General features: G+C 43.1%; 1 protein-coding gene across 3 annotated transcripts; it reads right to left on the reverse strand.

Moving 5' to 3' along the window:
* Nucleotides 1–140: 140 nt before the first annotated feature.
* Nucleotides 141–27,527, reverse strand: LOC110490140 (transforming growth factor beta-2 proprotein). 3 transcript variants are annotated; one of them, XM_021563342.3, is made up of 7 exons: nucleotides 25,993–27,527; nucleotides 6,781–6,944; nucleotides 4,073–4,205; nucleotides 3,843–3,953; nucleotides 2,977–3,145; nucleotides 2,479–2,632; nucleotides 141–2,234 (listed from the first exon to the last, which is right to left on the reverse strand). In XM_021563342.3, the coding sequence occupies exons 1-7, from the start codon at nucleotides 26,336–26,338 to the stop codon at nucleotides 2,076–2,078; spliced, it is 1,236 nt and encodes a 411-aa protein (XP_021419017.2). In that variant the 5' UTR covers nucleotides 26,339–27,527; the 3' UTR covers nucleotides 141–2,075. The 3 variants fall into 3 exon arrangements, with proteins under 3 accessions (XP_021419017.2, XP_090056268.1, XP_090056272.1); XM_090200142.1 differs by having other exon boundaries at nucleotides 27,294–27,472; XM_090200146.1 differs by lacking the exon at nucleotides 25,993–27,527 and having other exon boundaries at nucleotides 6,241–6,944.
* Between the last annotated feature and the right edge of the window lie 50 nt (nucleotides 27,528–27,577).

Consider the following 27,577-nt stretch of genomic DNA (forward strand, 5'->3'; position numbering starts at 1 on the left):
TTGCTCAATGGGAGTGTCAAAACAAATCTGTTTTTGAAACTTCTCTCTCAATATCTCTATCAAGCTTTGATAATATGTACGTAAAATCACGCTTCGATTAACACAGATTAACAGAAAAAAGAAGAAGGCGAATTGTGTTATTCCCTTGTAATTTAAATAATTTATTTACCACTAGAGTACAACAACAATAATGTGTTACAATACATCATAGTGGGTCAAACAACAACAAAAACATAATTATTATAAACAACAACAACGAAAAATAATAGCTCTATCATGACAATATTGGTGCCTCGCTCCTCTTCCTGGTTTTCCAGGAAGTCCACTGGCGCGGGTGCCCAAAGGTGGGTGGAGTTAGGGGCGGGGTAGTGTCACCTACACTTCCTGCTCTAAGTCACATCATCAACACTCCTCATTTAATAAGGGGGAAGTAACGACTAATAAAAAAATAAAAAACAGAATCAAAATAGCGTCAGTGCAATTCTTTGTATCCAACAATTTTTATTCCTACAAAGGACAAAAAACCTATGACTGAATAATGGCTTTACACTTTGAGGGAGGCGGGCGAGACGAAGTATTTCAGATGCAAATGAGCAGATACAACGCTGGTGTCCATAACAACTACTGCACACCTGTAAATATGACCTTTTGACCTCCGACCTAAAGCAATCTCAGACCTTATGGAATGGTATCAAAGGTTCATGGAGAATCTCTGAACCAGGTCCCATCTACTGTCCATTCTCACCTATTGTATCCCTTCTCTCTAATTATCACTACAACACTACTATACCTCCCCAACTACTATACCTCCCCATTCCCATACCACTGCATCATATAGACAAGGACAACCCTGTTCCAATAAGAACAATCCAACATATCCACAGAAATCTTAAATGTGTGTTTATGATGACCTACCTTGTGTAGTTGATGGAATCACTGTTGGGCTCCCTAAAGCATTCAAGATTCAATGCACAAGGTAAACAGAGCTCAACAGTACTTTGGGACACTTTTTTTTATTTTTATCAAAATGTCAGAACTGTTCATTCCAGCAGTCTGAATATGTTGCCTGCTGCAGGGTCTGGGATGGGTGTGTGCTTTTTTTAAATGAATATGCCTGTGTGAGGATGAGTCTCTGTTGAAAAGGTAGGCATACTAGGTGTGCTTATTTTCTTTCATTCTGTCTCTCTCTTGCAGTCTCCCTCTTACAGGCTCCTAGCCTCTTTCTGCCTTTACGTGGCTGTTACAGCACATATAAACAGCATATGGGACGAGATTATAACATTACTATGTTATAACATATTAGTCAACTGACAATGGGGAGTGGATTCATCCACCTCTTCTCGAGAGAGTTTGAAAACAATTTGGGTGCTAACCATAAAACACTGGATTTTAAATAGGCAACACAATTATCAAAAATCAAAACAAAATATAAAATTACAATAGGTTCAAAAGGATGCAAAACGAGACAAAGAAAATCAAGAAGATGGCTTGCTTTGAGTGTTGAAACCGGGGTCGGTCGTCTTTGTTTCTCAGACGTATTATTTCACATATAGACACGTATACTTTTTTCCAGTGTTTGCTGTACTCTTGCGTCTTTGTGTGACAAGTGTGTGAGGTGAGGCATGTTAACAGGGCCTTTCTAAACACAAAAACACAGGCACGCCTGTACAAAAGCCACAGCTGTGTGTGTGTGTGTGTGCACGTGCGTGTGTGTGTGTGTGTGTGTGTATGGTTGTTTCGGGAGACATGTTTTCTGTACCTAGATCTGCTCAGCACCTTTTCCATTTGTGCTTGTAGGAGATCAAATATGTCTTTACTATAGTGCAGGAGAGTGATCGTGTGACTGACTGTGAGTACAGTATGTGTTTGTGGATGAATGTGTGTATATGTACAGTATGTGTATTTATGTGTGTGTGTGTGTACATGTGTGTGTAGGTGTGGGTGGGTGCATACACGTGTGTACGCATGTGTGTGTGACTGAATTTGTGTGTATCCAAGTGTGTGTGTGTGTGACTGAATATGCACGTGTGTATGAATGTGTGTGTATGCACATGTGTGTTGCCTTGTAACAGTTCCTAGCTGCACTTGCAGGACTTGACGATCATGTTGGAGAGCTGCTCTATCTTGGGGGTCTTGCCGATGTAGTAGAGGATGGTGAGAGGTTCCAGATCCTGAGACACACAGCAGGGCGATGCTGACGCCTCCGGGTTGATGGTGTTGTACAGACCTAGCACCTGAAGCGAAGAATCACACACACAGAGGTCAAGTATGAGGCTTGATGTTGACAAAGGCAATGGTCTTTGACCAGTGCTGCTTGAAACTAAGAAAAAACAAAAAAGAGGAATGAGACGATCTACAGAATAACTCCACTGCCACAATGATCGCTATGCCACACTGCTACTCTCACCACTGCTCTACACTACCACTCTGACCTCTGCTGGCTCTAAACTGTGGATTATTTAACCTTTGACTTCTCACCTTGGAATGCTGGGTGTCGGCGCTCCATAGATAGGGACAGGCCCCGGCGCAGAAGTTAGCGTTGTAACCCTTGGGCTCGTGGATCCACCTCCAGCCCAGATCCTTCTTGAAGTCGATATAGAGCGACCGCAAGCAGCAGTTATCCTGGACGTTTCTGTGTGTAGGAAGACAGAGAGAGTTAGGAGTGAAGGATGGATACGATTCTGTGGGAGCCACAAGTGTGTGTTTGTATGTGTGTGTGGGTGTAAGAGAGTGAATACATGCATAGCTGTGAGCAGAGAGAGTTCTGCAATAAGAACAATTGCCAAGTGTGTGTGTGTCACTGAGAGGGTGAGCTGCTGACAGAGAAGGTAACTATTTACTAGGTATGTAAAGTATCTATTAGGTATGTGTGTGTATGCGCACATGCTTATGTGTGTGTTGAGTTCCCGACAGCAGAGTGGTGTTGAGGTCATGTGAGGATCAGTGGGGTCAGTAGGGATCAGTATGGGTCAGTACCTGGAGCAGAAGGCAGCGTCCAGGGCTCGTTTGGAGCGGTGGCTCTTGTGCTGGGACTCCAGGCGGTAGGAGGGCAGCAGCATCATGAGCAGGTGTGGAGCCTGGGCGCTGTGGCGCCGTTTCCTATACACCTTCAGGTCTCCGCTGTGGTGGAAGCTGTCATCTATACCTGTCAATCACACACATACATATCATCAATATTCATCATGTTCATACAATGTCAAATCAAGTTAGGTGAAATCAAGTGTGACATTTTAAAGTGGAAATGACACATAAAAAAAAAAACTTGAATACACTACAATTTGCATTTCCTGCTGTACAGGAATATTCTCTGTGACAACAGAGTGATCAAATTAAGATAGACCATCTGTGTAGGACCCATAGGGCTCTGGTCAAAAGTAGTGCACTATATAGTGACTTGGTGTGCCACTTGGGATGCAACCAAAATGATCTGTACCAGTGAATCACACAAACTACATATCTGCTACTTACTGGACTTCTTATTTACACTTGCCAAACACATTGTTGCATAACTATTCATGTCAGTTATCTACATATGAATAAAAGTCAAATACGATGTACTTATTTATCAATATGCAGATATCTTTATTTGATCACTCTGTTGTCGCAGATAATTTTCCTGTGCAGCAGGAGGGTTAAAAAAGGCTTCTAAAGTTTGTAATTTCCACTTAAAAATGTCGGACTTGATTTTCCCAAATGAAAAATGTATCAACCCCTTCAAAACTGTCCATAATAATTCACATTTCCTGTTGCTGCATTTCCTTTTCCTGCTGTGAGAAACTGGTCAAATTAAGATAGCATCTGTATACCTGTAGAGTAACACACATATACTGTCCAATACATACCTGCAAAGCGGGTTTCCAGCTCCTCACTCTTATTGGGGATGATGTAGTTGTTTGAGGGAACAAACGTGCAGCACGGACAGTGCAAGCTGATCTTGAATCCACTGTTTCTGTCTGGGGGGAAAAATATACAGGATTGTTCATACACAACAGGCCAATGAGATTTCAGCACCATGAACTGTCTGATCAGTGACTCAGCTGTAGTATAGGAGGTCAAAACCTCTGCGTCCTACCTCTGTGAAGCAACCATTCACTGACTGCCTCTGTCACATCAAAAGACAGCCACTCCCCCTCCATGCGCGTGCGCACCACCTTGCTGTCGATGTAGCGCTGCGTCGGGGAAGCCAGGTCCTTGTGACTTAAAATCTGTGGAAACACATCAAGCGCACAACACAGGTCCTATGTATGAGAACAACCTGGAGGAAAATTCTGGCAAGTCCCAGAAGTCGCTCCTGGTTGGTCCCCCCTGTCTTCCAGACTGCTCTCTCCCTGATCGATTGAGCAGGTCTAGGAGGAGCCGAGCTGGGCCGGAAACAGATGCCGGACAGAGCGTTGTTATTCTGCTGTCCTTCATAACCATGTATTTTTGTTGGCCATGCTCTCCTTAATGTGAAAAACACTGCTCCTCTACTTCACCACTGTCTGCTATGCCACTGAGATCTACTGCTGCTACAGGGAAGCCTGACGAGAGAAGCGAGAGAGGGAGGGAGAGAGAGAGAGGCAGAGCGAGAGAAAAATGAAGTTGAGACCAGTCAAAATCTCTGAAAAGTAAGCCTACAGAGACTGTGGCCAATTGCTTACAAACCCTTGAGATGAGAGACAGACATGGGGGGCCCATCGACCTGGATGGTCACTTACTTCAACATATCTAGGCCCTAGCGATCTTTCCTCTAGGCCCTGGTTAGTCTTCACTAGGCCCTGGCGAGTGAACCATCTCAGGGCCCGATCACTCCTCAACAGTCATGGCAAAGAGAGAACCTTCCTAGTAGTTAATGTATAGTATCACTGTATCTCTGAAAAATACATAATTATGATAGGCTCAATTTCACTCTGTATCTGAATGTATTACTGAAGGTTGTCAGTTGATCTCCTTGGAGAAACTTTCCATCCGTCCTCCCAAACACGCTTTCAACCGCCTGTGTTCGCGTGAGAAAATCCTTCATGTTGAGCTGTGTTTAGGCCATTCCGCTGACTGGACATAAACACCACCACGGCCTGGGAATGGGCTAGTGCCGACGGTCCTACACCGTGTGGAGGCAGGAGACACTGGGCTGGCTGGGCCGGTAGAGCAGCCCTTTGGAGACTCAGCACCGGGGTCTAAATCACCGCTCTGCATTCCATACTCCTCTCTGTCGACGCACAAATAACGCTGGACTGATCCAAGAGCCGCCCGGCTCCCGACACTACTGACTCACACATTTCTAACAGGCCCACGCTGAGCTCCATAATGTGTGTGTGTGTGTGTGTGTGTGTGTGTGCACGCAATAGTATCTTTGTGGAATACCACCATATTGTCATTCATGCTATGTCAACTGTGCTAATAGAGACACTGTATGTATATAGTATGGAGTGGTTGAGTAAAGGATAAAGAAAAATACACACCATCCCGTACATCAGCTGTGCACAGTAAATCACCTGCTGAGTGTCGATGAACGGTGGCGATTGAACATGTAGAATCATCGGGAAATGAACAGAAAATGACAGCTGTTGTTCTGTGGTCAGAGGTGATAAGATGGCCACTCACTGCTTTTAACCATTCGCTGGCACTGTCTGTTTTGTCCTTCAGTGGAAATGACACTAGATGCAGCTCAGAGTGGTTCATCAACTAGGTTTTCATCCAATTGGCTAAAGATTTTCATAAAAATAGCTGTGCGTGATGACATGGTGCACATAGTACCGAATAAAAACGTTAAATGGGTCTCCAATGCATTTTCAACTCTACTGATGGTTTTCTCACAAAAGATGTTGCGTTACATAGCGAGTGTGCCCACTCTGGTATTGACACCTGCGCTCTAGCCAGCAGCTCGCAGATACACTGCGGTTAGGCATATAGCCTACACGATGAGATTATTATGGACAAAAGAGTTTATGTTTATTTGTCAAACGCCAAGCATCGATGATCATGTCACCAAAATAAGACCCTCGATATTTATTGGAAAGGAGCATATTAAGGTCATCACATTGCACCTTCGCCAACCTGTGAAGTTCATCTTCATTTATTTAATCCGTAACCTAATAAGCTGCATGCTTTCTGGGACAAGTCGTAGTGGGAGTACCACACAACATGCGTGACTCCAACTTTACTTCGATATGATGGTTATTATATCAATATTGGTGAATAAAATCGTTTCCACCGACATTTCTCGCATAATTAATTATACTGACACAAAAAGATGCTTACCGACAAATGTTCTGTTTCCATCAGGCTTGTCGGTACATTTTTTATCCAACATGTACAGTACTTCAGTCGCATAAAAAGGTTGGAGTGGCGTCACTACAGACTTAGGTTCTAACCCAGGCTGTATCACAACCGGCCGTGATCGGGAGTCCCATAAGGCGACGCACAGCGTCGTACGGGTTAAGGGAGGGTTTGGCCGGGAGGGGGGCTTTACTTGGCTCATTGCGCTCTAGCGACTGCTTGTGGTGGGCCGGGCGCCTGCAGGCTGACTTCAGATGTCAGTTGAACGGAGTTTCCTCCGACTCATTGGTGCGTATGGTTTCCAGGTTAAGAGGGCGGGTGTTAAGAAGTGTGGTTTGGCGGGTGACGTTTCGGAGGACGCATGACTGGACCTTTGCCTCCCGAGCCCGTTGGGTAGTTGCAGCGATGAGACAAGATCGAAATTGAAGAGAAAAAAGGGGGTTAACATTTATTTAAAAATAAATAAATAAAAAAAAAAGTTGGATGGAAACCTGGTTAGAGATGGACAGAAGGGAGATTTACCTGGTACAGCTCAATCCTCTGTTCAGACACGCGGGCCTTGGTGTTCTGGAGGCGGAAGACGCGTAGCTCAGCCTTGACCAGGTTAGAGGCATTCTTCTCCATGGAGGTCACGTCGAAGGTGAGCCGTCTGTAGTATGGGTTGTAGTGCGTGGGAGAGATGACATCTGAAACACAGGAAGGAGGACGGAGTTTAGCAACACGACTGACGATTGTGTGTGTGTAAAGACAAGACCAATCCAAATGTAATGGCTGACAGGGTGGAATTTCCTCCCCACTTTTACTCTTCCCCAGTTTATTCACTCACTATGTGAAGCTGAGAGGTCATAAAAAGGCAAAATGACAATCACTCTAATCTTTGCTACTTCAAAGAACGGTCAAATTATCACAGTTCCTCTATGAGAAACCACAGCAGTTATCAAAATGTCTCACGCCAGATTAGAATTGATGCCATTCGCTCTCTTGCAATGTTACGGCACACACATCTCCCTGTCTCTCGAAAGGGTCACTTGGGGGTAATGCTGCAGTTCATATGGTTCCTATAGGAACCCGGTACTATGGTAACACTCACTGAATACTCCCGAACATGTGTGTAGCTCTGTGTAACTATCTGATACGGCATCTGCACAGTAGTACTGTAACACTCACACACACAACTCAAAACCATGTGTGGTGGAAGCGTGTGTTTGACAGAAGCTTATACAGTGGAACCGGGTGACACACTTAACATTGACAACCCTGTGTGTAGTGTTGCGCCTGACAGCCGTGCTTGGGCGCACAAAGTAACGCAACACGCGTAATGCTGGGAACCATGTGTGCGGTGGTGTGTGTTTGACAGTTCCCTACACCACGGTGTATTAGGAGACCCGGAGCCTTAAATTGATGGCTGCAGCGTTAGGCAGAAGCCCAGGATTAGCCAGCCACCATGGATTGTTTAAAGAGAGTATACAACCGCAACGACCATCAAGACAGGAGGGAGAGAAGGGGGAGAGAAACTGCTAAGCAGTTAGTTGTACTTGGAGCCAGACCTAAATGGACAACTACAGACAAAAGACAATTTATTTTACTCAACAATTAGTTGAATTATAATAGCTTGCGTGTGTGTGCGGTTTGTATGCGTGTTAAACACAAAGCTGTGATAATGCTCTTGTGTCAGAGGGAGCATGGGTGAGGTGACTGTGTCTAATGTGACCTTTGACCTTCTCAGTGAGATACCCACTCAGGTCTCTCACAGGCACCTACCAAATACCCGTCCCAGCGTCATGTTTCAGAGCAGTTCCTGTCTTTTTTTTTTATCAGTCTATCAATCTTTTTTCTCTCGCTCTTGTGTGTTGCGCCAGTGACCAATGGTCTGGGCGCGCCAACACTAACCCTTCTCTGTGTGACCAGAGAGTCAGATGAGCCAAGACTAACTACGCTCTTACTCGCTTCCTTCCCATCCGTCAACAGAGAAAGTCACACTTCCAAGTCCCAATGGGCCAGCATAAGGCCGTGTGTAACTTCTACACAGCAGCACTGCCTCATGAATGAGGCCGCTGTGCTTAACACAACACTGGCCGCATTGACCGAGGGCACAGGAAATAGTGCAGCTGGACTAACCACAATGAACACACACTCGCCTAATGTACAGGTCTGGATATCCATTCGCACACATACAATCTATTTGCATACACTTCAAAACAGACATACATACCCCACCAGACACGCCACAACGTGTTTCCTCATGGTACCCAAACCAAAAACAGATTTAATGCATTGCTCAGTTATGTATAGAGCCATGTCATCGTGGAATGCTCTTCCACCAGATGTTACTTAAGCAAAACGCAAGTTTAGCTTTAAAAAACGGATAAAAAATGCACTGTGCACCACAGCGACTCCTCTTTCTAAAGATGTCATTTAACTGTACTGTATATAAGAATATGAATATGTATATATGAATTGTGTGTAAATAGTATTTTTTGTTGTCTCCACCTGTCTTTCCTATATAACTCTTATTTAATAAAAAAAAGGTATAATTTAATGTATCTTGTCCATAACTGTTCTGTACTTCGTTACGTATTTGTACTTTTTATGTGGACCCCAGGAAGAGTAGCTGCTGCATATACAGTAGCTAATGGGGATCGTAATAAACTAAACCAAACACACGCAAGCACACACACACACAAAGCTACTGTATATCCGTTATATACACATGGAATGCTCTCTCACACACACAACTACTGCACAATAGGTCATTTTACTCAACAAAACATAAACAGTCAAGCAGACACACACAATACAGTAATACATCGTCCCTCAAGCCGAGTCAGACCACGGTAACACTGATTTATACGAACATGACACCAAAATGATCCACCACAACTGGCGCCGCTGTGGTCTGTCTGTGTGCACTGCACCCGGGCTCATTCAGGGAATTGAGACGCGAGGAGGCAGTGGTGATGTCACACACGGAACGGAACACACCAAGCGCGGGCTCATTGGGAGGGGATGAGGGGGTTGGTTAGAGGGGCTGCACTATACTTTCATTAAGCAGACCAAGGCCTCCCTTCTTCCCCCTTTCCTCCCAGAGGGGAGCCTGATGTCACTGTCACACACTGTGAATAGACAGCCCCCTTTATCCCTCTAATCATTCCCTTCATTACTCATCACTTCCATGACATTACAGGCCAATGACAAAATAGTCGGGCATGTGCTGCTGGGAGAAAAAAAATACTATCCTGCCCCCATGGATATTCAGAAGGCAAGCAATGATTGTCATGGACTTTTCAAAAATAAACAAGTACATAGTTATACTTCTTATCACATTTTTCAATCGGGCAAATCAGTTATGTGGCAAGTCACATTCAAGCAACCGAGGGAGGAAAAAAACTGGGCTTATCTTTCAGGGATCACACTGTTTCATAATAACACACCATGATTTTCTTCCTGCGCGGGGAGGAAGAAACGTGTCCTGGGATACTTCAAACATCAGCTTATAACATTTATTCATAACAACCTTCGGAAACATACAGTGCCGGAAAATATTCAGACCCTTTGACTTTCCCCCTCATTTTGTTATGTTTGGCATTATTCTAAAATGGATTAAATAAATAACAAATAATCAGCAATCTACACACAATAGCCCATAATGACAAAGCGAAAACAGTAGAAGAAGGAATTGTCCGTAGAGCTCAGAGACAGGATTGTGTCGAGGTACAGATCTGGGGAAGGGTACCAAAAAATGTCTGCAGCATTGAAGGTCCCCAAAAACACAGTGGCCTCCATCATTCTTAAATGGAAGAAGTTTCTAACCACCAAGACCCTTCCTAGAGCCACCTGGCCAAACTGAGCAATCGGGGGAGAAGGACCGTGGTCAGGGAGGTGACAAAGAACCCGATGGCCACTCTGACAGAGCTCTAGAGTTCCTCTGTGGAGATGGAAGAACCTTCCAGAAGGACAACCATCTCTGTAGCACTCCACCAATTAGGCCTTTATGGTAGAGTGGCCACACGGAAACCACTCCTCAGTAAATGGCACATGACAGCCCACTTGGAGTTTGCCAAAAGGCACCGTATAGACTCTCAGACCATGAGAATCAAGTTTATATGGTCTGATGAAACCAAGATTCAACTCTTGATCCTGAATTCCAAACGTCATGTCTGGAGGAAACCTTCCTACAGTGAAGCATGATGGTGGAGGCATCATGCTGTGGGGGTGTGTTTCAGCGTCAACGACTGGGAGACTAGTTCGGATTGAGGCAAAGATACCGACGCAAAGTACAGAGCGATCCTTGATGAAAACCTTCTCCAGAGTGCTCAGGACCTCAGACTGGGGTGAAGGTTCACCTTCCAACAGGACAACGACCCTAAGCACACAGACAAGACAACGCAGGAGTGGCTTCGTCTCTGAATGTCCTTGAGTGGACAAACAGAGCCCGGACTTGACCCAGATAGAACATCTCTGGAGAGACCTGAAAATAGCTGTGCAGCAACGCTCCCCATCCAACCTGACAAAGCTTGAGAATATCTGCAGAGAAGAATGGGGAAAAACTCCCAAATACAGGTGTGCCAAGCTTGTAGCGTCATACCCAAGAAGACTCGAGGCTGTATTTGCTGCCAAAGGTGATTCAAGTACTGAGCAAAGGGTCTGAATACTTATGTAAATGTAATATTATTATTTTTGTATTTTCTTCTAAAAAACAGTTTTTGCTTTGTCATTATGAGGTATTGTATGTAGATTGATGAGTGGGAAAAAAACAATTCAATACATTTTAGAATAAGGCTATAAACTAATAAAATGTGGAAAAAGTCAAGGGGTCTGAATACTTTCCGAAGGCACTGTATATACCTGCTCACCGAACATCTCATTCCAAAATCAAGGGCATTAATATACTCTCCTCACAAGAAGAGTCTTATAGAGAAGTGGTTCCCAAACTCTGGCGTCGGCAGAGGGGTCGCGGGGGTCCAATAAAATTAACATTTCTGTTTTATTCTATAAACTACTGACAACATTTCTCCCAAATTCCCCCCCAAAATATTGTCATTTAGATCATTTACTTGCAGAAAACGACAACTGGTCAAATTAACAAAAAAAAAGATGCAGCGTTGTCAGACCTCAAATAATGCAAAGAAAATATGTTGACTTGCGTTTATCCTGGGGGATTTACATTAAATATGCATCTTTCCGTCTGTGAACTGCTCAATGTCTGCTGTGCAGTTATCTAAACAGCAGAGTCACAGGGACCTGTGCCAACCAATGCAACCCCTCCCAGGGTCCTTCACTCCTCACACTGTCACTGACCCTACACACACTTCCTGCACCCTGGCTCCACCCCCTTGCTTCCTGTCCCCAGAGCGGTTCCAGAACTGCAGCCAGCATCATCTTTATCTTTTAATGCACTCCAGACATGCAGGTTTTATACAGTACACATGCAGGTTTTATACAGTACACCGTGGTGTGTGTGTGTGTGTGTTGCCAAAACTCTCTCAGTTTATACTGTAATGACACTAAAACTGCCCTTAAATGCAGACTGTTTGTCAAATGGTGATGTTTCAAACTGTGTCTGGCTTCTACATTACAGAGCGACATTAAAGGAGAGGTTGATTTATTTTATTTTTACATGAAAGAGCCTTTATGGTGCTTGGCACAGGTCAGTGAAACACCTGAAGTGGGCAAACATTTGACCTTCGAGAAAGGAAAAAACTATTTAAGGCCGAACTGTTTCAGTTGGAGTTGGTCTGTGCTGGTTTCGGCTGAGCCCATAGCTCCAGCAGCACTTGACTTTGACTCCTTTTGCTAATGGTCAGCCAATAAAAATGTCTGCACAGTTTTTACTTAGGATCTATACACAATGTTAAAATCTCATTCAACAAGCTCTTTCGTCTCCTTAACTGAAGACAACTTGATTTTTCCTGCCTTCACTGCCTGATAATAAACAGTGCAAATCATTGAGAAACAGCTGAAGAGTGCCTACAAAAGTTAAAAATACCTAACTCACAAGGTTCTGCTCTGGAGAAAACTTGCCTGGTCCCAGATCTGTGTAGGCTGTCTTGCCAATGATCATTGTCATGCCAAACATTTAGCATGACAACAACCAGAAGTTAGCTATACAGCACAAGCAGATCTGGGACCAGGCTAAAAACTGTGGTTTCAATAAAAACCTGTGATACTAGCACAGGCTATTAGGATTTCAAAACAACACCAGCAAGTGTTTTTGCAGATAAATTGGCATGGTGCATGCAAACACAGTCACACACACACAGTCACACACAGGGATATTATAGGGTGTTTTGTGTAATATTAAAACATTTGAGTTGCCTGGAGACCTTTATGGCATAACATGTGGCTTTAATAAAATATGACATTAAGTGGTATATATTTTACGAGGAGACATTCATTTTCTTTATTGTTGGAATGGTCCTACAAGCCATGAATTACCAGGAAAATATCAAAATGTTTTTTCAAATTTCCCAAAAGTCTGATTTATTACTTTGTAAAATTACTGGATGCAACTGTTTGCTACCTCAGAGTCATTTTCACCATTTGAAAATGGAAATTGAGACCAAATATTGGTTTGCAGGGCCGAGATACCGGGACAGACCGAAGGGGAAATGATTTGACCTACTACTTCTTTAAGACATGCTCTCAGATTCCCCAGGCTTACTCTATGGACAGACAGCCTGCTCTCTCACACACACACACTGGACCGGCAAGTGGTACCGATGCACCATGTCGGGAACCAACAGGACACTGAACAGCTTCTACCAGGAGTAGCCATAAGACTACTAAATAGTTAACCAAATAGCTACCCGGACTATCTCAGGACTTTACAGTGCGACCATTTACTCATATATGTGCCCAAACATTTTTCTGTGCGACCTATAATTAAAAAAAAAATTGCCTTAAATATTTATCATTGTGCTCCAACAGTTCTTTGTGTCCGCCTACATTCTTCCACTTAGGCGCACACGTGCTCCTTGTAAAAAAAAAAAAAAAGTCAGCATAGAGTATCTGCATTTGCATTATCTACAGTATCTGCATTTGACCCTCTTTGCACTAACTCTTGACTCATCAAATACGCTGCTGCTGTTACTGTTCATGATCTATCCTGTTGCCTAGTCATTTTATCCCTACCGATATGTACATACAGTTCATTCAGAAAGTATTCAGAGCACTTGACTTTTTGAAAATGTTGTTCCGTTACAGCCTTTTTCTAAAAGGGATTAAATAGTTTTTTCCCCTCATCAATCTACACACAATACCCAAAATGTATTACAAAGAAAAAACTGAAATATCACATGTACATAAGTATTCAGACCCTTTACTCAGTACTTTGTTGAAGCACCTTTGAAAGCAATTACAGCCTTCTTGGATATGACGCTACAAGCTTGGCACACCTGTATTTGTGGAGTTTCTCCCATTTTTCTCTGCAGATCCTCTATACCTGTGTCAGGTTGGATGGGGAGTGCCACTGAAATGCTATTTTTAGGTCTCCCCAGAGATGTTCGATCAGGTTCAAGTCTGGGCTCTGGCTGGGCCACTCAAGAACATTCAGTGACTTGTCCCGAAGCCACTCCTGTCGTTATCCAGTAGGAAGGTGAACCTTCACCCCAGTCTGAGGTCCTAAACGCTCAGGAGCAGGTTTTCATCACAGATCTCTCTGTGCTCCGTCCATCTTTCCCTCGATCATGACTAGTCTCCCAGTCCCTGCCACTGAAAAACATCCCCACAGCATGATGCTGCCACAACCATACTTCATCGTGGGAATGGAGCCAGATTTCCTCCAGACATGACGCTTGGCATTCAGGCCAAAGAGTTCAATCTTGGTTTCATCAGACCAGAGATTCTTGTTTCTCATGGTCTGAGATTCCATTAGATGCCTTTTGGCAACTCCAAGCGGGCTGTAATGTACCTTTTATTGAGGAGTGGCTTCCGCAGAGGAACTCTGGAGCTCTGTCAGAGTGACCATCGGGTTCTTGGTCACCTCCCTGACCAAGACCCATCACCCCCGATTGGTCAGTTTGGCTGGGTGGTCAGCTCTAGGAAGAGTCCTGGTGGTTCCAAACTTCTTCCATTTAAGAATGATGGAGGCTACTTTGTTCTTGGGGACCTTCAATACTGCAGACATTTTTTGGTACTCTTCCTCAGATCTGTGCCTCGACACAATCCTGTCTTGGAGCTCAACGGACAATTCCTCATGGCTTGGTTGAAACATTATCTAAAAACCTGTTTTTTGCTTTGTCATTATGGGCTATTGTGTATAGATTGATGAGGAAAATGTTTTATTTAATCAATTTTAGAATAAGGCAGTATTGTAACAAAATGTGTAAAAAGGGAAGTGGTCTAAATACTTTCCGAATGCCTTGTATCTACCGCAATTACCTTGTACCCCTTCGGTACTGGTGCCCAGTGTATATAGCCAAGTTGTTGTTACTCATTGTGTATTTATTCCTTGTGTTATTAATTATTCTATATTTTTCTCTTTGCATTGTTGGGAAGGGCCCGTGAGTAACCATTTCACTGTTAGTCCTCACCTGCTGTTTACCAAGCATGTGACAAATAAAACCTTTTTTGAGACGAGGAGACGTGGAGAGGAGAGAGCGAAGATAGAAGGGAGGAATGCAAAGGTGAGCGGGAGAGAGAGGGAGAGACAGATCCTGTGTGGAATCAAGACGACCATCTAAGGATAACATTTTTTTTTTTAAAGGCATGAGCAATGACAACGGAGAGAAATATTTGTCAAGAAAAGGTCACGGAGAGGTCGAGGAAAGGTGAGAGGAGAGGTAAAGTCGACTGGCTGAGAAAGTCAAACTTGACAGATGGAATAAGAGAACAACGAGACAGCGATAGAGAGAGAAGTCGAGAAGGAAACAGGGACAGACAGACAGGAGATCACAGAGGACAGAGTGGGGGGAGAGTGAGAGTAAAGGGGGAAAAAAGACGACAGAAAGTGTGAGAGAGAGAGAGAGAGAGAGAGAGAGAGGGAATGTGAGACGGAAGAGAGCTCCCGCCTGTCTCGTTCCCTGCAGACGCCTCCACCCAGCCACTCACCTGCCAATAGCAAATTGAAAACAACTCTGCACATAATCCCTGGGAACTAAAAATACCCGGTGCTTTGAAGCCCCTTCCACGAAGGCCTGTCAGTCTCCAAAGGCCTCTTTCCCAGCAACAGACCAACACACACACAGAAATGTATATACACACATACACAGAAACACAGAGAGAGAGAGAGAGAGAGAGAGAGAGAGAGAGAGAGAGGAGAGAGACTCAGATGAGAGGGGCTTTTGGGCTTCAGCCACCAGTCAGACACATGGTCCCTCTCCACTGTTGCTGTATGGCAACCAGAAAACAAGCAAACTAGGCAGCAGCATAACAGAGCAGCGATGGAGAAAGATGAGGAGAGATAGTGGAAGAGAGATATATAGAGAAAGAGGGAAGGAGAGAGAGATACCTCATGGCGGTGTGTGTGTGTTTGTGTTTAAATGTGTGTGTGTATGAGAGAGAGAGAGAGCGAGCGAGAGCAAAAGAGAGCAAGAGAGGGCGAGCAAGAGAGCGAGGGTGTGCATGCATGCTGGGTAGCAGTGGCCTGGTCCAAACTCAGTGGGAGAATACCTCACCTCATTAATCGCTGAATACATAAACCTTCGGAACACTATGACACACACTGCAATACACCATACTCTGCTCGATGATTGCGTAACATTACGAACCGCAATCACACATTCAACAGTCCCATAAAACGTGCCTCTCCGCAGGACACATTCACTAAACTGCCCTCCACTAACAGCAGCACTAGCTCTCACTCCCGTCTATTACTCATGTTAGAGTATCATCTTACACGGGAACCTGTCCCATGGTTGTAAACAATACCAAAAGTCGGAGAAACAGTTGTTATTCTTTTGCGTACTCTTTCTCCGGTTCTTTTTTTTCTTTTTTAAAATCTTTCCCTCGGTTATGCAATGCTGCTTGGCCACGGTTGTCCTCCAGTTCAAATGGCAGCAGCGTCCAGGTCTTGCGTAAGTTTAGCGGAGGATCGAGCCCCATTCTCAACAACAATCCCACAGCGCTGCCGATGCTGATACCTCCTGGCTCTCTGTCCCTCTCTCCTTCTCCTTCTCCCTCTCCCTCTCGAAAAACACAAATGAGACATCAACAGGGTGCACAACAGCAGAGAAACTGACACCGACAAAGACCTACTGCAGATACCTCAGTCAAAGAACCACACAACACCAAAGCTACATGGCATTATGATTACATATCAAACACAGTTTCATTATGATAGAACTCAGCTCCATGACACAGCAACAACATAGACAGGATTACCTATCACAGCCATATACCTGAAACAGGGATACAGGGGAAACACATCGACTATAGTAGTTGCTTTCGGACAGTATCCCTTCAAGACTGATGTGCAATTGCTTGAGGTACAGTGGCACCAAACCCAGGAAAATCACTCTCCCTTGAAACAGCTTGGTGAAAGTCAGCTGCAGCTAATAATAGTGGCAAACACAGCGTGAGGCTTTGTCTCGCCCACAAATAGTTCAAACGGGCCCGCTCTCCACAGTGTGTTTGTCTTCCTGTTTGGCTGTTTGTACAGCCCTCTCCTCGCGAAGCAGCAACACACGCACGAACGCACAAACGGACACATGCGCCACAAGACCAATGGTATTTACAGAAGTTCAGGGGAGATAGTTTAAGTGAACACTCTTGCCTAACTAAACACAATCCATCACACACGTCGAGCCACACCAGGCTCAACACACTGAGCTAACACATTCGAACACACAAACACCAGCAGTCAAACACAAACTAACAAAGATGCTGATATTATAGAAAAGGCCCAATGCAGTCAAAAACTAGATATGCCTGTCCTTCGTATTTCTTTACTATGAGGGAATAATACTGTGAAAAAGTGCAAATGATGATAACGCTCTTTTAGTGTAAGAGCTGTTCAAAAGACCGCCTGAAATGTCAGCCTGTTTTGGTGGGATGGAGTTTTGACCTGCCTGGTGACATCACCAGGCGTTAAATGAGTTAATAGACCAATAAGAAAGAGAGTTCCAAACCTCTCTGTCAATAACAGCTTGTTTTCCACCCTCCCCACTCAGACCACTCCCAGACAGTCCTAGAGAAAATCTTGCTTGAGAAATTGCTCTTTGCTAAGAAGCTATTTTTGTTTATTTTGGACCATTTGAATTTAAACCAATCTTGTTACCCAAACGTGATTTGATAATGAGATAAAAACAACTGCATTGGACCTTTAGCATACCAGACAGGCACACATCCATACTGCACACACACAGACAAGAACACAAGCACATACAGTACCAGTAAGAAGTTTGGACACACCTACTCATTCTTTATTTTTACAATTTTCTACATTGTAGAAAAAATAGTGAAGACATCAAAACTATGAAATAACACATATGGAATCATGTAGTAACCAAACAAGTGTTAAACAAATCAAAATATATTTTATATTTTAGACTCTTCAAACCAGCCACCCTTTGCCTTGATGACACACTCTTGGCATTCTCTCAACCAGATTCAAGAGATAGTCACCTGGAATGTATTTAAATTAACAGGTGTGACTTGTGTGACTTGTTAAAACTTAATTTATGGAATTTCTTTCCTTCTTAATGTGTTTAAGCCAATCAGTTGTGTTGTGACAGGGTAGGGGTGGTATACAGAAGATACAAATAAAGAAAAACCCTTGAATGAGTAGGTGTGTCCAAACTTTTGACTGTTATTGTACATGCTTGAATGCACGCAAGCACACATGTAACACTAACACGGGCGGACACACACACATGCATGTACACAATACACACCATTAAATCTTAATACAAGCAGTGCTATTCATAAATGTGCACTTGTCTTTAAGTCCTATGTAAGTCTGACACTCTCTGCTTCCCATAATACACGTGACACATCCTTCCTGCAGACAGTTTAAAAAGCTGAATTAGAAGTCATTCTGTAACTAAAACACTTGACACATACACACTGAGCTTTTCTTTTATAGTGACCCTCTGCAAACTCTCACCAGAAGAATGTCTCTACACAGTGCTAGGCTAGCTAGCTCACCTTAGGAGAGTTATATTATGAAGAACAAAAAACTGCACAAAAGCAAAGTAACAAATAAAAATTGAATTAAATTGTATTTCTCATATGCTTTGCAGACAACAGGTGTAGACTAAGTGAAATGCTTTTATTATGTTACAGAATTATTTGAAAATTGCTTAAATTGTTTTTTTTCCCCACTCATCAATCTACACACAATATCTCATAATGACAGAGCAAAAACAGTAAAAACAATACTTTGTTGAAGCACCTTTGGCAGAGATTACTGCCTCGAGTCTTCTTGGGTATGATGCTACAAACTTGGCACACCTGTATTTGGGGAGTTTCTCACATTCTTCTCTGCAGATCCTCTCAAGCTCTGTCAGGTTGGATGGGGAGCATCGCTGCACAGCTATTTTCAGATCTCTCCAGAGATGTTCGATCGGGTTCAAGTCCGGGTTCTGGCTGGGCCACTCAAGGACATTCAGAGACTTGTCCCAAAGCCACTTCTGTGTTGTCTTGGCTGTGTGCTTAGGGTTGTTGTCCTGTTGGAAGGTGAACCTTCGCCCCAGTCTGAGGTCCTGAGTGCTCTGGAGCAGGATTTCATCAAGGATCTCTCTGTATTTTGCTCCGTTCAGCTTACTCTTGATCCTGACTAGTCTAGCAGTCCCTTTAGCTGAAAAACATCTCCACAGCAGGGTGCTGCCACCACCATGCTTCACCGTAGGTATGGTGCCAGGTTTCCCCCGGACATGATGCTTGGCATTCAGGCCAAAGAGTTCTATTTTGGTTTCATCAGACCAGAGAATCTTGTTTCTCATGATCTGAGAGTCCTTCAGGTGGCTTTTGGAAAACTGTCATGTGTCAGGCTGTCATGTGCCTTTTACTGAGGAGTGGCTTACGCCTGGCCACTCTACCATAAAGGCCTGATTGGTGGAACGCGGCAGAGATGTCTGTCCTTCTGGAAGGTTCTCCCATCTCCACAGAGCAGAAGAACTCTGTCAGAGTGACCATCGGGTTCTTGGTCACCTCCCTGACTAAGCCCTTCTCCCTCGATTGCTCAGTTTGGCCGGGCGGACAGCTCTAGGGGAGTCTGGTTCCAAACTTCTTCCATTTTAGAATGATGTAGGCCACTATGTTCTTGGGGAAGTTTAATACAGCAGAAAATGCAGGATTGTGCCTCAACACAACCCTGTCTCGGAGCTCTACAGACAATTCCTTCGGGCCTTGGTTTTTGCTCTGACATGCACTTTCAACTATGGGACCTTAAATAGACAGGTGTGTGCCTTTCCAAGTCATGTCCATTCAATTGAATTTAGCACAGGTGGACTCCAATCAAGTTGTAGAAACATCAAGTATGCACCTGAGCTCAATAGTCTCATAGCAAAGGGTCTGAATACTTACGTAAATAAGGTATTTGTTTATTTTTAGTACATTTACAACAACAACAAAAATGCACCTGTTTTCACTTCGTCAATATGGGGTATTGTGTGTAGATTGATGAGGGGGGAAAAAAACTATTCAATACATTTTAGAATAAGGCTGTAACCTAATAAAACGTGGGAAAAGGGGGTCTGAATACTTTCCGAATGCACTGTACATATAAAGTAGGTAGTGATAAAGACAACAGGATAGATAATAAAACAGTAGCAGAAGCGTATGTGATGAGTCAAAAGAGTTGGTGGAAAAAGGGTCAATGCAGATAGTCCAGGTAGCTATTGGTTAACTTACTATTTAGCAGTCTTATGGCTTGGGGGTAGAAGCTGTTCAGGGTCCTGTTGATTCTAGATTGGTTTTATTTTGTTGGTTTTATTAATCAGCATCATAGCTTGCCACAGATTAGCAACATGGACATTGTTCTATCACATTCATGTTCAATTAATTTACCTTAGTAGAGCTGTTACAGCACAAACAAAGTGTTACTTAACTATACTAAACTACAGCGTACAAAAAGGAGGCTTTATGAGCAAACAGCACCGAAGCACTCCAAATCTAAAGTGATTCAAACTTGCCATAATGCCTTTCATTTCAACCATGTAAAGTTTAATGTTCAGAACCTGTTCGAAGTGTAATGTGTTATCGAAAGGCGAGGTAATTAGTGCTCCATCGAATTGTCATTACTAGATAAAGGCAGAAACAACATGCGGTCTCTATTTACATTGGTACAACAGGTAGATGCTTCCCACTCACTGTGTTAGCTCCTTAACAGCTGACTTCTGTTAAAACACGGAAATGTTTGCCCAACGTCTCTAAATTGGAAATACGTCAAGTGATTTGCTGCAAGTAAAATATATCAATGTCTAATGCATTGAGTGTAGTTTAGATAGTGTAGTCCAATTTACGACACTATGTACGCTTCTATTCTACAATGTACATTTCCAAAGTTAACATTAATGTGAATGCTTTAGACATGCTATACATAGTTTTATACAAACACTCCCAGTGATATGACTAAAATGATGGGAGTAGTAGGCTGCTCTGAACGAGGATAACACTTCTATATTGAACAAAAATATAAATACAACATGTAAAGTGTTGTTCCCATGTTTCATGAGCTGAAATAAAATATTATTTTATTGGGGACAATAAAAGGCCGCTCTAAAATGTAAATTTTTGTCACACAACACAATAACACAAATGTTTTGTGTTTTGAGGGAGGGTGCAATTGGCATCCTGACTACAGGAATGCTCACCAGAGCCGTTTCCAGAGAATGTCATGTTAATTTCTCTACCATAAGCCACCTCCAATGTCATTTTAGAGTATTTGGCAGTACGTCCAACCGGCCTCACAACCGCAGACCACGTGTAACCAGGCCAGCCCATTAATGTCTGTAATAAAGCCCTTTTTCTGTAATAATTCTGATAGGCTGGGCCTGGCTCCCCAGTGGGTGGCTGTGCCCATGCCCAAGTCATGTGAAATCCATAGATTAGGACCTAATGAATATACAGTGCCTTGCGAAAGTATTCGGCCCCCTTGAACTTTGCGACCTTTTGCCACATTTCAGGCTTCAAACATAAAGATATAAAACTGTATTTTTTTTGTGAAGAATCAACAACAAGTGGGACACAATCATGAAGTGAAACGACATTTATTGGATATTTCAAACTTTTTTAACAAATCAAAAACTGAAAAATTGGGCGTGCAAAATTATTCAGCCCCTTTACTTTCGGTGCAGCAAACTCTCTCCAGAAGTTCAGTGAGGATCTCTGAATGATCCAATGTTGACCTAAATGACTAATGATGATAAATAAAATCCACCTGTGTGTAATCAAGTCTCCGTATAAATGCACCTGCACTGTGATAGTCTCAGAGGTCCGTTAAAAGCGCAGAGAGCATCATGAAGAACAAGGAACACACCAGGCAGGTCCGAGATACTGTTGTGAAGAAGTTTAAAGCCGGATTTGGATACAAAAAGATTTCCCAAGCTTTAAACATCCCAAGGAGCACTGTGCAAGCGATAATATTGAAATGGAAGGAGTATCAGACCACTGCAAATCTACCAAGACCTGGCCGTCCCTCTAAACTTTCAGCTCATACAAGGAGAAGACTGATCAGAGATGCAGCCAAGAGGCCCATGATCACTCTGGATGAACTGCAGAGATCTACAGCTGAGGTGGGAGACTCTGTCCATAGGACAACAATTGCACAAATATTGCACAAATCTGGCCTTTATGGAAGAGTGGCAAGAAGAAAGCCATTTCTTAAAGATATCCATAAAAAGTGTCGGTTAAAGTTTGCCACAAGCCACCTGGGAGACACACCAAACATGTGGAAGAAGGTGCTCTGGTCAGATGAAACCAAAATTGAACTTTTTGGCAACAATGCAAAACGTTATGTTTGGCGTAAAAGCAACACAGCTGAACACACCATCCCCACTGTCAAACATGGTGGTGGCAGCATCATGGTTTGGGCCTGCTTTTCTTCAGCAGGGACAGGGAAAATGGTTAAAATTGATGGGAAGATGGATGGAGCCAAATACAGGACCATTCTGGAAGAAAACCTGATGGAGTCTGCAAAAGACCTGAGACTGGGATGGAGATTTGTCTTTCAACAAGACAATGATCCAAAACATAAAGCAAAATCTACAATGGAATGGTTCAAAAATAAACATATCCAGGTGTTAGAATGGCCAAGTCAAAGTCCAGACCTGAATCCAATCGAGAATCTGTGGAAAGAACTGAAAACTGCTGTTCACAAATGCACTCCATCCAACCTCACTGAGCTCGAGCTGTTTTGCAAGGAGGAATGGGACAAAATGTCAGTCTCTCGATGTGCAAAACTGATAGAGACATACCCCAAGCGACTTACAGCTGTAATCGCAGCAAAAGGTGGCGCTACAAAGTATTAACTTAAGGGGGCTGAATAATTTTGCACGCCCAATTTTTCAGTTTTTGATTTGTTAAAAAGGTTTGAAATATCCAATAAATGTCGTTCCACTTCATGATTGTGTCCCACTTGTTGTTGATTCTTCACAAAAAATACAGTTTTATATCTTTATGTTTGAAGCCTGAAATGTGGCAAAAGGTCGCAAAGTTCAAGGGGGCCGAATACTTTCGCAAGGCACTGTATTTCAATTGACTGATTTCCTCATATGTACTCATATTACTGTAACTCAGTAACATCGTTGAAATTGTTGCATGTTGTGTTTATATTTTTGTTCAGTATATAATGAGTAGAATGTTCTATATTCAAGTATAGCTGTAACAGTTTGCATTGTAAAGTTGTTACTTATTTCTGTGGTGTAAAGTACTTAAGTAAAAAATACTTCAAAGTTTTTTGGGGGCTATGACTAGTTTTATTTCACTACATTCCTAAAGAAAATAATGTATTTTTTACTCCATACATTTTCCCTGAAACCCAAAAGTACTCATTACATTTTGAATGCTTATCAGGACTGGAAAATGGTCAAATGCACACATTTATCCTCCCTACTGCCTCTGATCTGGCGGATTCACTAAGAACAAATGCTTTGTTTGTAAATTATGCCTGAGTGTTGGAGTGTACCCTTGGCTATTCGTAAATCCCACAAAAAAAAAGGAAAGAAAACGGTGCCGACTGGTTTGCTTAAAATAAAGGATTTTAAATTATTTATAGTTTTACTTTCATTTTGATAGTTTGAAAAATATACCCATTACATTTACTTTTGATACTTAAGTATACTTAAAACCAAATACTTTTAGGGAAAGGGGATACCTAGTTAGTTGTACAACTGAATGCATTCAACTGAAATGTGTCCTCCTAATCCCTTTTACTCAAGTAGTATTTTACTGGGTGACTTTCAATTGAGTTATTTTCTATTAAGGTATCTTTACTTTTACTCAAGTATGACAATTTGCACATTGCCCTCCACTGCTAAATATCAACCAACCAGCATTCCTGTCTTATCACAAGGACAAGACCGCATAGGTGATGCTACTCTCACAATGCCACCTTTCTAAGTCTAGGCTATAATGCTTTCTCCTCTCCAACTATTATCATAGTCGATAAAGGTTTTTACATGAAAGACAAGTCAATGAATGTGCTGCTAAATTACAAGGCTATTAGTTTAACCCCTGCCTTTGAACGATGCTGTGTACATGACATCATCTAAATCCCATTTTATAAAAGCAAGCAACACATATAGTTTAAACATACATACACAAATCATAAAGATAGCGTAGTGTAATACACAAACCATGTGCCACAGTAAAGGGAATGGCACAACTATCCCCCAACAGACAGACACACACACACACAAGGGTCACTGTGTTCCTGGAAGCCTTTAGTCCACAGGAGAGCTATAACACACTGGAGACATACAATAACTTAGAGAGTAGGCAGGGCTATGCTAAACAAGCATTTATGTATAGGGCAATGAGGGAATGCTAACAGGCCAATGTTGTATCAGCGTGTACAGTCCATTATGAACGAGACTAATGCAGCATCATGAGAGACTGTCCCATGACATAGCCTAGGTGACAAGATTGAAAAAGACGCAGAAAGCACACACAGGTAATGCATGCAGAATGCACACACATACGAGATTGGGAAAGGGCAGGTGGGGGTGAGAGAAGGCAAACATGGGAGGAGTTTAATTGGGGGCCAACGAGTATCAATGAGGGGCAAAAATTAGTGGGGAGATGAGAAAGAGAGAGGACGAGATTGGGATGGGGGAAGGATAGGTTATCTTACTACCAACCACTCCACAGCCCAGCAACAGTGGGTATCCAGCTGGAATTTTCCATGGAGCAAGTGGCAGAGCAGAGCCCAGGGTAGCATTCAGTATTATATGTACAATGCCAGCTTGCTGGTTTAAATTGTGCACTGTGGGCCATGTCAGGCTTCTCTTTCTGACCCCACTACGCCCTCCCCAAACCCCACCCATCTCCCCCTGCTCTGGCCGACTCCTCCCCTCCACAGCCCATCCTCCGCCCCTTTTAGTTCGAGTTAGTGTCGTGGTGCCCCGCAGTGCTGCCTCTGAGGACTTCCTGGCACCCTACCAAATAAGGTTGACACCCTTGTGTGTTTGTGTGCATTATTAGCTGGCAAGGACATTCACACTTTGACACTGGATGACACACACAGTCAACTGTTAAAAAAAAGAGCCACCTGTATCGTCTTTGGCTGTGCACTATGGGACTAACAACTGGTGGTTTGACTCCCTCTCCCTCTCTCACGTCTCTCTCTGTCATCTTTCCTCCCAGGAGCTAGAGTGAAGCAGTGTCAGAAGTGAAAAGCAAAAAGGATAAAAATAAAATAAATAATCTGTCTTTTTTTTCTCTGGATGTTGACTCAGGATTATTTATACCCTATAAATGCCTTCCTGACTGCGCTTGGCACATTGCCTGATCTATTCATATTTCGGGTATTTATACAACAGGCAGGGCCAAGGATAATATTTAATGCAAAATATACTTTGGGGCATATAAAATATTTCCTAATTAATTTTTCCGCCATGCCGTGTACTCACATTTGATCTGGAGGAGAAAAATATATTACAGAATAAATGGCACAATAGCAGTGTTTAATAGTATTATTGTGTTTAGACAACCATAACTTTGAAAATATGAATGACTATGTAAAAATGTAGTTATTAACACAGTGGTTTAGTACTTGAAAGCAGTGAGGGGGTAAAAACAACTTTAAAGTAGGTAATTGCAGTGACTCTGGGAGCCCAGGGTTAACAGTCCCAGACCCCTATTAATCCAATTTGGGAGTGTAGGTCACACAAAAACACACACACACCATTTTTCACGCAACTTTTTTCGATGATCGCTCTAGCAGCACATGCCCGCATCATCGTTGTTTTACCTGTCTGGATGCATCAGTGCCAGGAATAGTTTATATAGTTTCCACAAACACACATGATGACATACATAAAGGGAATGGCGATTTTTGAATACTTTGCAGATAATACTACCCACTGGGCAAAAACGTCTCCACGTCATTTCAACCCAAAAACTCAGTGGAAAACTGCAGTCATCCAACTTTTAACCTAAATCCAGTGACATGTTTTGTTGATTTCACTTTAGTTGACAACTACCAAATGTAGATCAAAACTATACATTGAACTGACTTCTGCGCCCAGTGGGTAATTACCGATTATTGGACCTTTTAAATTAGGCGTTTAACCATAACCATTACACATGTGCGCAGGCGCTCTGGCACGTATTCAGACGCGCACACAAACTTACTCTCAGAGGGGTAGGGGGGTTGCATGTCGATTTTGTGAACCTCTTTTGCATAGTACTCCTCCTCGCTTCGTTGGCGCTCACACGTTGCTGCCCGTTCGTTGGCTTTCTCCTGCAACAGGTCCCTCGTGCTGTTATAGATGGCGATGATATCCCGCGACACCTCCTCGGGTTTGGGGTATGTCTCCGGGGGGCTCGTGAGCTTCAGCTTGCTCAGTATCTGTCCCCGGATGGCTTCTATGCGCTTTTTCATAAACTGATCCATGTCCAGTGTACTGCATGTAGACAAACTGACGGCCACAGTGGCTAAATCCAAGGTCAGGAGAAGACTTAAAACGCAGTAGTTCATTGTGAACTCTAAAAGTAGACTACAGCAGCGTCTTGAAATCTTGACAAAAAACGATAAAGCGGCCTTGGAAAGGGAATTTAGATATAACAGAATGGCAATATAAACATGAAAAAAAGCCAAAATATTGTATTTTTTTTACCACTAAATATAGGCCTACACACTTAACTACTTGTAGCCTAAATATTGGGAAACGTGGTAGTTTTGTGATCCCAGTTTCAGCACAGTATTTCAAAATGTACCTGGAAATCCATTTAACAACCATGGAAGGGAAATAATCTGTAAAATCCGTTATACGGGGAGCAGACAGCAGCAGTAGGCTATATATATTACCAATCACTTCACAATAAACGCATACTAAACGCGCGTAAAGTTACAATTGTCCAAACAAAAATACCAAATTGTGGCCATCAAATGGCAATGAAAGTTTAATACAAAAACCTTGAAGTAAAACAAACTACAACCAGCTAGCTCGCTATCTCCAGTTGTACAGAACAGACGTGTAGCCTGTGGGTTAGCGCACACCTCCACCGCATCAGAGCGCTGCGAGCTTTCCAACTGTGGCCAGTACCGCGCTCAGCACAAGTCCGTCTTTGATTTCTCTATCTCAAGATGGGCTTCGCTGAGCAGTTGCATCGCGGTTCTTGACAGAATAACATACAACAGTGCAAAAATCAACCCGTCCTGGTACTCGCAAGGTGTCGTCTCGAGGAGATTATAACCTATTAAAGTTGTTATAACGCATGTGTTGGGTCAATATAAATGGAGAAAGTGCGGGATTTTTAAAATCAAAAGTATGGCAAGTACGTTGAATTATAAAGATAATTCCTTTTAATACAATGGTAAACCGTGGACGCGTTCCTCCATCCCTTCTTGCTGAAAATCGGTCCACAGAGCTGATGTTGCCAGTGGCACAACAGCATGCGGCCGGTTGTAGAGCGATATTTATAAGACTTACTTAACCACGTGCTCCCCCTTCTTCAAATTGATGTTGTGGTCGTCACTTTCTGACCGGGGGACTCCTTCAACTTCAGGTTACGAGACGATTTATTGTAACGAGTGTTTAGTGTGCCCATCCGGACAGTGCAGCGGGTAATGTCCCTGCGCGCAACCACGGGGTCCTAACGCCAGATGGATAATTTGGCGTCCACTAGCTAAATAACCATATCCACAAGTCCGGTGTCCGCATTACGCAATGGACAAAGTAGACCAGAAATATTTAAGATTCGAGTTGGGATGGCT

Source organism: Oncorhynchus mykiss, chromosome 2, assembly GCF_057628025.1.
Source record: "Oncorhynchus mykiss isolate SJ-2025 chromosome 2, ASM5762802v1, whole genome shotgun sequence".
NCBI classification, from domain to species: domain Eukaryota; kingdom Metazoa; phylum Chordata; class Actinopteri; order Salmoniformes; family Salmonidae; genus Oncorhynchus; species Oncorhynchus mykiss.